The sequence below is a fragment of the Populus alba genome, chromosome 19 (genome assembly GCF_005239225.2).
Source record: "Populus alba chromosome 19, ASM523922v2, whole genome shotgun sequence".
Taxonomy (NCBI): Eukaryota; Viridiplantae; Streptophyta; class Magnoliopsida; order Malpighiales; family Salicaceae; genus Populus; species Populus alba.
This window is the reverse complement of record NC_133302.1, coordinates 1,904,845-1,915,156: the sequence shown is the minus strand read 5'-3', so window position 1 is coordinate 1,915,156 and position 10,312 is coordinate 1,904,845. Positions and strand designations below refer to the sequence as shown.

The window sequence follows — 10,312 nt, the reverse complement described above, 5'->3', positions numbered from 1 at the left end:
GAGACTCTCTGTATGTGTTTTAGTTGTTTTCATTAACATTGTTGTCAAGCTAGGAGCTTCATATAGCCAAGATTTTCTTAATTCACGATTGCAGGCATGTGTTCTGACTTTTAAGTTTTGGAATCAAGTGAAATTTAGAAAAAAGAATCATTTGGTCTCTGCATATAATAAACTTTCTACAAATGGTTACCATTGCGATCGAATACGAGGTTTGAACTCGAAATTATTTTAACACGGTTTACGTTGAACTATAAGCTTATATATTCACAAATGATGTTGAGGTGAATATGAATCTAAACTTTACTCTTTCATATATTTTGACTATCATGTAAGAATTATTAATTAAGTAGCAAAGAAAGTGAATATGGGATCTCAAAGTTCTTTATATTTTTTACAACACAGGTTTTTTATGGCCATTTTGCTTATGAAATATATAGAATATCAAAGAAATATTTTAATTTAAAATTTAAACTTTCAAAAATAATTTTATTTTTTTAATATATATATATATATATATATATATATATATTCTCGAGTGAAAGTTTTTTTTAACTTTAAATTTACATAAATCTACATTACTGCATACTTAATTTTAAATTCTAGCTTTTTAGTTATTAAAATTTTAATACTATATAACATAGCCACGTAAAGCAACTGAGTTTATTAAAATCAAAAGTTTTAACAATTCGAGTGAGAATCTAACACTATTAAATAGAGTGAGGATTGTTGAACCTAAACTCAAACTAGAAGGTCAAGGAAGGCAACCACCCACCACCAGCCCAACCGCCAGCCGCCTTCACACCATCGGCCGCCAGCCGCCTTCACACTTGAAGGTTGAAAATTCTTGTTTTGAATTCGTGTATAAATAGAGTGCCCAGTTTATGTTAATTTGTGTGGAGAGAATAGAGAGAAACACTAGAGAGAGAGAGAGGGTGTGTATTGTAAGCTTTTGTTGTATTTGTAAGCTTCTTGTTCTTGTAATAAAACTTTGTGTTTTATCCCCTCTGAGTGTTTCAAAGCCACCACCAGTGGTTTCTCCCACCAACAAGGATTAAATAGAGATATGATGATATAAACAGACTATGTATTAGAGATTCTTCCCCCATGGACTACTTTTGTCTTTAATTTCTTCCATTGAAATATTAAAAGAGTGATTAAGACAGTGTGCACTCGAAGCCACATCCTTCCAAAGTCTAGTGTCTGGGTTACTATACCTCCATAACCACTTGAATGTTTGATGAATTGAGAAACTAGGACTTCAAGCCAGCCTTGTTTCCTATTCATCATCAGCACTGGATTTGTCTCTGCGGGTCCCTGGATGAGAGACCCTGAGTACCAAAATTTAAAAGAATATTTTTTTTATAATTAAGACTCAAAATTTAAACTTAAAATAACAAGAGAGGGATGACAGAGAACCACTATAGCACTGAATGCCGAAGGAAAGCTCCGTTAGAGATACGTGAGCAAGCCAACTATGTAGAGAAGGATAACAGAGAAGCAGCTGCATTACTTGTCCAACAAGGACTTGGTGAGAAACAAGAGAATATATGGTATATAGATACTGGAGCCAGCAATCACATGTGCGGCTACCGAGAGTTATTTAGTGATCTAGATGAGACCAAACACGGTCTAGTTACTTTTGAAGATACCTCAAAGGTTCCATTCAAAGGTAAATGAAAAATTCCAATCAAGTTGAAGAACGACGATCACAGCTACATCGCCGATGTTTATTATGTCCCAGCCATAAAGCAGAACCTGATCAGCTTAGGTCAACTTATGGAGAGAGGTTATACTTTTTACTCGAAGAATTGTCATCTGACAATTAGAGACAACAATTGGAGATTAATTGCCTATATGAAAATGTCCAAGAATAGGATGTTTCCTTTGAACATCTAGTATGATGCAACAAGGTGTTTGAGTGCCATCACCAACAGTGAAGAATGGCTTTGGCACCTGAGGCTTGGACATCTGAATTTCACAAGTCTGAAGATGCTAGCAAGCAAGAAGATGGTCAAAGGTTTGCCTCACATTGATCATCCAGATGAAGTCTGTGAGAGTTGTGTCCTCAACAAACATCACAGATCCAGTTTTTTCAAAGAAGTCAACTGGAAAGCAAAGAGCCCACTAGAGTTAGTGCACACAGATGTGTGTGGCCCAATAACGCCTATATCGACTGGACAAAATAGGTACTTCCTCACTTTTATTGATGATTTTAGTAGAAAGACGTGGATATACTTTCTGAAGAGGAAGTCAGAAGTATTCAATTGTTTTAAAGATTTTAAAGCAATTGTGGAGAAGCAAAGTGGCTACATGATCAGAACCGTAAGATCTGATCAAGGTGGAGAATATACAGTAAATGACTTTGAAGCCTTTTGTACACAACAAGGCATCAGACATCAGACAACACCAACTTATACACCACAGCTGAATGGTGTAGCAGAAAGGAAGAATCGCACGATTCTTGACATGGCAAGAAGTCTGCTCAAAGCAAAGAAGTTGCCCAAGCAATACTGGGCTGAAGCTGTATCATGTGCAGTGTATCTACTGAATCGCTGCCCAACCAGAAGTTTGCAAGGTGTCATTCCAGAAGAAGTATGGAGTGGTCACAAACCAAGTGTTACTCATCTACGAGTCTTTGGTTGTGTGGCATATGCAAAGATCCTAGATGCAAGAAGTACAAAGCTCGATGATAAAAGCGAGAAATGCATCTTTGTCGGATATGGTGAAAGAAGGATGGGATACAAGCTGTATAATCCATCACGAAGAAAGTAATTATGAGTAGAGATGTTATCTTTGAAGAAGATAAATCTTGGGAATGAAATGATGATCAAGAAGCAGTCAAATGGATCAACACTGATTTGATCCTTGAAGGTGAAGAAGTACCAACAGTACTTGTCGAAGAACCGATTGTGCCAGCAGCTGAACCACAAAGTCCGATACAGAGATTCCCTGTATTCAACAAGAGGAACACACTAGAAGCACGTCAACACCACCATCAGCATCCTCATCAGAAGGACCAAGAAGGATGAGAAATCTTGAAGAGCTGTATGATGCCACTCAAGTCATGGAAGATACAACTTTGTTTTGTTTCTTTGTAGATAATGACCCATTAAGCTTCAATGAAGCTGTCACAGAAGAGAAATGGATAAAAGCAATGGATGAAGAAATACATGCCATTGAGAAGAATGATACCAGGAAGCTGACTTATCTACCAGAAAATAAGAAAGCAATAGGTGTCAAAAGGTCTACAAGACGAAGAAGAATCCAAAAGGAGAAGTGCAAAGATACAAAGCAAGATTAGTGGCTAAAGGCTACAAACAGAGAAAAGCCATTGAAGAGAGAAGTATTTATCCGATTAAAGTTCATGCTTGGCATGACATCCTCGATTAAGTTTAAATGGGAGATTTGTTGAACCTAAACTCAATCTAGAAGGTCAAGGAAGGCAACCACCCACCACCAGCCGCAGCCGCCAGCCGCCTTCACACCATTGGCCGCCAGCCGCCTTCACACTTGAAGGTTGAAAATTCTTGTTTTGAATTCGTGTATAAATAGAGTGCCCAGCTTATGTTAATTTGTGTGGAGAGAATAGAGAGAAACACTAGAGAGAGAGAGGGTGTGTGTATTGTAAGCTTTTGTTGTATTTGTAAGCTTCTTGTTCTTGTAATAAAACTTTTTGTTTTATCCCCTCTGAGTGTTTCAAAGCCACCACCAGTGGTTTCTCCCACCAACAAGGATTAAATAGAGATATGATGATATAAACAGACTATGTATTAGAGATTCTTCCCCCATAGACTACTTTTGTCTTTAATTTCTTCCATTGAAATATTAAAGGAGTGATTAAGACAGTGTGCACTCGAAGCCACATCCTTCCAAAGTCTAGTGTCTGGGTTACTATACCTCCACAGCCACTTGAATGATTTGTTGAATTGAGAAACTAGGACTTCAAGCCAGGCTTGTTTCCTATTCATCATCAGCACTGGATTTGTCTCTGCGGGTCCTTGGATGAGAGACCCTGAGTACCAAAATTTAAAAGAACATTTTTTTTATAATTAAGACTCAAAATTTAAACTTAAAATAACAAGAGAGGGAGGAAACTCTTTAAGATGTATTAGGCATGACATCCATTTCAAGATTAGGACATTAATTCGAATAAAATTTCTCTGTCTCCTTTGGTGCAATTGGCTCTGTATATTTATTATAAAAGTCATCAATAATCATGTCCATTGTGACCTTTGTGGAACCATCACAAAAGTTTGAAGTCCAGACCATATGGCGTTTGAAGTTCTCGAAATTAAGCCAGGACCGGCTGCTTGTCACTTTCTTGCAAGTGATTCTCTAATTTGGGTGCCAGCAAATGATCAAAACACCACTCCATGACCATATGGTGTTGCTATTTGTGTTCGACACTCTACATGCAAGCATGCAATTTAGATTCATATATCACAACAAATACACTTATTTATGACATGTCTGTAATAAATGCATGAACTTACGAGTGCAAACACATCATCCCTGGTATAACACGTTTCAAACTTAATTAAGTGTCGGTTATTATAGAGATCACCATTAGCAATGTAGGTTTTCTTGGCAGAAGTAGAGGAAAAGAGTATCTAGGTTAGTACTTTACAATATATAGAACAACAGATGCTGGAGATTCCCAATGCTGTTAATACTTTACAGGCATCAAAGCGATACATCTCCAGAAGCCTTTACATGAAGATAGGATGTTAGTGATCTTTCGTTCCATTTTGAAGAAACCCAGTTACCTATAGAGTAGTGGGAATTTGATCTTTAGATACTGTACAGGTTTTACAAGCTAAAACAAGAGCTCCTGCTGATTCCAAAGCAATAGAACCGGCATCTGACCTTTTGGCCACCAAATGAACCAACTTACACGAGGCATACCTTATATATAAGACGCTAATTGTAGAGATCACGCCTTACTGTTCTTGGGATATCGATGAATTTCGATACCTTGGAGTGGATCCTTTTGACGCCTTCCTAGCTATACAAGTTTATTTTGTTTAGGTTCTGGGATTGTAATGGGTATGACTAATGCTCTCCCTTACGGTTAAGTTAATTTACTTGCAGTTCTTTATGGTTATCATTCTGTGTCGGCCAAACTTGTATAATTAGTTACTGCAATTTGCTAGAAAATCAGTTGATGTCATCATGGTGGGATGTTTTGGCCAGTTTCCGGCTGCTGCATGACCACATCTGTGCCTATCAGCTTTACTGGCAGTTTGTTTGATGTGTGTGATTCCATTAGGATCAGATTGCATATAATGCGACATCTTCAAGTTGACAGACTATGACATCTTCAAGGTGGCCCTAGTTCCAGTTCATCAGTACTGTATTTGTCCCGGATGAGACACCCTGCGTGCCTACTTTCTTGTGAAATTATATTGAGTGGCTCAAAATCCAGTTGGATCATACAGTGCAGGCATGTGCTCAAGTTTTTAAGTTTTGGCGGAATCAAGTGAAATTTAGAAAAATAGACTGAATTGGTTTATGCATATAATAAACTTACTGTATTTGTCTTATTGATAAATTAAATTTTTAGATTGAGATTCTTTGATATGATATTAAGATTTTAATAATTAAGTGATTACAAATTTAAATATCATTATATTTATTATCAGAATCGGATCAAGGTGAATAGTATTGGTGAGGAGAAAACCTTAAAGAGAGCTATACTAGAGACACAGAAATATAACAAATCTTTGAGGGATATCAAATAAATGGTGGGGTGTTGCTGTATAAGGAAAGAATTACATCTATAGGAAATATCCCCTCAAGTCAACAATCATGTAACACATAAATGACAATCCAATACTAGGCAATTCAATAAATGAGAAAGCTCTAAGCTAACCTTTGAGGGATTTTTGTTGGGTGGAAATGAAATATGAAATAGACAGTGCGTGGCATGTGAAAGAACCGAGGAAAAAAACATAAAATTCAAAATAAAACATGAAATACCAAAAACACAAGGAAATAACAAAACTATCAAAACCAAGGGTTTTCAGCAAGATTTTTTATATTTAAAGAACTAATGGTCTGTATAGTGATATAGGGGCTATTAGAGAAAAAACAGCCTCTAAAAATTTCAGCTTGATTTAATAATGAAATCAAAAGTTACAACCATTTTAATCATTTATTCCAGTTTGGTGCGACTAGACCTTCTCTTAGTTTCTAGACCTACCATACTGGTTTATAAATATATCTACTAGGTCATTCATATAATATGTTTGGACCATATTATTATTTAGTTATGGCAAAACCATACATAAAGTACTCGATTACATCAAAGACACTAATAAAAAGAAGAAGATATAACCAAGTGACTGTTATCTTCTCTAAGAACTCCTTGTTTGTACTTAAAAACCTCTAATTACTTGAATTCATAGTTAATTTCAACTAATTCATACAAAATCCTCAAATTTGGTAATTTATCCAAACATTCAATGTCATGCAAAATTCATTAAAATCCAATCTATTTAACGAATCAACAAAAAATATAATTGATCAAAACTCATCCTACCCTTAAAATTATTGAAATCCCCGTCCTAGCCTTAAAACTTATTGAAACAAGCTTGCCATAAACTCATTGTTAATTAACACAAACCAACCAAAATCTCTAATTTCAGTAGCTTATATGACAAATCAATAAAAAACATAATTGATCAAAACTCATCCTAATTTATATTATTTTCATGTTCATTTCCATAAAATCAACTGTAATTGTATGAATTCATGGAATCAAAATCTCCAATTTCAACAATTTAGCTGACAAATGACTGCAAAGCATATTTGATTAAAATGAAATATAATTCATGCTATTTTTATGCTCGTTGCATAAAATCAACCCTGATTTTATAAATTAATGGATAATTTAACATAATTCAATCAAACCCTAATTTCAAACAAACTTAATGTTAAAACTAAACCTTAATTTTAAGCAAACACAAATTAAACATAAATTAATTATGAAAAATACCTAATTAATACAAATGCAGGTTGTTTACATTATGTTTTTCAACTAGGGAGTAGTGGAAGTCTGATGTTCATGCCATAATTAAAGAGTCAGTGTAGGGTCACGAGTGGTTATTTTGACTCTAATATTGGTGAGATGGGAGGAGTGATTTTTTTGATGTGTTTTAAGGCTAGGTAGCAGTTTTAATAAGTTTTTTTAGATAAAAAAAAATATAAACAAGTTTTTTTCATAGAGAAAAGGGCTACAACAATGTGTTGGAAATTATATTGACAATATTTTGATATAAATAGAAAAGCTAAATCTTGATATAATTAAGAAAGATATGTTAGAATATATTTTATTAATCTGCATTCAATTAGTAGTCATTCCTTATAAAATCTTTGATTCATAAAAGAATTCTAATGTATCATATATATATATATATATATATATGAACATAATCAAAATCAATACAATAGAGTATTATGCATGAATAGCCTTTTCTTATACAATGGGGGAGAAAAAGAAACTAGGTTAAAAAAACATTATTTATCATAATTTAAAATCTAAAAAACGTAACTTTACAAGTATTGACCATGTAAAATTACAACATTAAATGGATATCACCGTACCTAAATGACCATTGTTAAATGCCATAACTATGAATAATCATATATACAAAATATGCTATGTAGCAAATTACTTTTTAAATTATACAATTTTTTGTCAATATTTCTTATTTTCTTGGCTAATTAAAGAAGAAAAAAATTAACATAAAAGCCTATCTTGAATACATGTTTGAAATTATGATAACAATGACAGTTTAAAGTATTTTTAACATAAAAATATATTAAAATAAATTTTTTATTTTAAAAAAAATTATCTTTAATATAATTTTAAAACATTAAAAAAAATATTTAAAAAAAAAAATAAAAAAATAAAAATTTTAAAAAATACAGTACCAAGCATATTTAAAATCAATAAGGAGAGTAAGGAGAGAAGGCGTGGTCACTATCAACCCCACACACTTGCACTACCCATACGAGTATCTCCAACGAGATAGCTAAATGAAGAGCCAAATGTTAAAAATTGTACTTTTAGCTTTTGTATCTTCATTTTCTCACTCCAACGCGTGAGGCAAACATATAGCTATTTTAGTTATTTATTATGTGAAGAGCCATTTCTACATTTCCCTGTAAAAATGGTAAAAACAAATAACTGTTGGTCAACGATTATTTTTATAGTCGTTGGTCAACAACTCATTTTCTCACTCCAACGCATGAGGCAAACAGTATCTCAATATACAAGTGTTCGTATGACTCAATTATTTTATATTTTTATTTATAGTATTTACGTGAAAATCTACTGTTACTGTTTAATTTTGAACTGTTACTGTTCAATTTCCAACTGCTATTGTCTAATTTTGAACTGTTACTGCCTGACTTTCCAACTATTACTGTTTGACTTTGAACCGTTACTGTCTGACTTCGAACTGTTATTATCTGACTTTCCAACTATTACTGTTTGACTTTGAACTGTTACTGTCTAATTTCCAACTGTTATTATCTAAACACTCATCAGATTTTTAATTATATTTAAAGTTCTAAAACATAAAATATATTTAAATTAGTTATATAATTATATTAAAATTAATTTAACATAAAATATATTAAAATATAATTAGTTTTTCATAATAGCTTTTTATTATTAAAATACATATAATAAAAAAAAGTTATATTTATATTATTTAAAAAAGGTTTTTTTTATTTAACTTTTTAATATAATATTTTTAATTGAAAATGCTCTAAGAGTGCAAAAATGATACGCCTCGTTCCTTGAGCAACCCCATTTCTCTCTCTCTCTCAAACCCTATTGGCTACCACGCAGGCCTTGTGTCTTTGAGCTTGTCTCTACCTTTGACTTGTCAACTTCTCACTTCACACGCGTGTCGTTTTACAGGATATAAACAAATTTACCTCTATAAATAATGTCCCTTGCTCACTTCTTCGTTATCTTCAAAAAATGTCTCTAGCCAATTCTTGTGCACTGCTCCTCTTCTTTCTTACTCTCTCCCTCTACACTACCTTCTCCACCGCTGCCAATACAATCGGTGTAACCCACACGACAGTGGCTGTGGCTGCTGACAATGTCCCTTTTCCAAAGAAAGTTGCCACCTTCCTCCCTAGCGATATTTCTCCACCTACTGAGAAGTATTGGTACTCAAGGTTGCCCAACACTCCATTGCCAAAAGCCCTGGAATATCTTCTACAACCTGGTCATTATCCTTCAATCACCAGAGAATTCGCTAATGAAAACGTAAGTGCTGCTGTTATCCAAAGAATCTATAGAAGAGTTTACAAACGACACTATAAAAGAGGCGATAAAAAATCCCTAAAGTCTGCCCTCCCAGACTCAACGATATTCTACCAGTACAACGATCTCCATCCAGGTAAAAAAATGAAAATTCTTTTTACGGATAGTGGAACCAAGGCTAGTTTCTTGCCTCGTCAAATCGCAGAGTCTATACCATTTTCCAGTGACAAAATACCAGAGATTTTGAAGTACTTTGCACTAGAAGTCAACTCAAAAGAGGCTCAGGTTATCAGAGAAGAAATAGGAGGATGCGAGGAGCCAAACATGGAAGGAGAAGACAAATATTGTGCTACATCTCTGGAGTCATTAATTGATTATAGTGTTGAAAGGCTTGGCCAAAATGTTCGGGTACTCTCGACTGAAGCAGGCAAGAAGCAAGAGTATACGGTTTCAGCCGAAGTAAGAATGATTGGAGATCATAAAGCAGCAGTGTGTCACAAGATGAGGTATCCTTATGCAGTGCACTATTGCCATGTAATCGCAGACACAGAGGTTGATGAGGTTCCATTAGTGGGTGCTGATGGCACAAGAGTGAAAGCTGTAACGGTTTGCCACCTGAACACGTCAGCTTGGAGTCCAGATCATATGGCGTTTCAAGTTCTCAAAATTAAGCCAGGACCTGCTGTTTGTCACTTTCTAGATAGTGATACTCTCGTTTGGGTGCCAAATAAGGATAAAAAAATGACTCCATGACCATAGGTAAAAGCTCGGTATTGATCAGCAGATCAGGGCTTTAATAAGTTTGCTGCCTTGCTGTCGTAGCTGTTTATAATATCTATGTACTCCGGTCCCTTCCCTGTTGTCGTGGCTGGTTATAATATGTATGTACTTCCGGTCCCTTCCCTGTTGTCTTGGCTGGTTGTAATATGTATGTACTTCCGGTCCCTTCCCTGTTGTCGTGGCTGGTTATAATATGTATGTACTTCCGGTCCCTTCCCTGTTTATAATATCTATGTTCTCCGGTCC

General features: G+C 34.6%; 1 protein-coding gene across 1 annotated transcript; it reads left to right on the top strand.

The window, feature by feature from the left end:
• The first annotated feature begins 8,967 nt into the window (after positions 1-8,967).
• Positions 8,968-10,312, top strand: LOC118063385 (BURP domain protein RD22-like). Its single transcript, XM_035077401.2, has 2 exons — positions 8,968-10,128; positions 10,223-10,312. Exon 1 carries the CDS (start codon positions 8,996-8,998, stop codon positions 10,037-10,039), a length of 1,044 nt encoding a protein of 347 aa, XP_034933292.1. The 5' UTR covers positions 8,968-8,995; the 3' UTR covers positions 10,040-10,128; positions 10,223-10,312.

What these genes read in the sequence shown, in the direction of transcription:
- LOC118063385 (XM_035077401.2), top strand. Translation starts at nt 8,996, where the DNA reads ATGTCTCTAGCCAATTCTTGTGCACTGCTCCTCTTCTTTCTTACTCTC.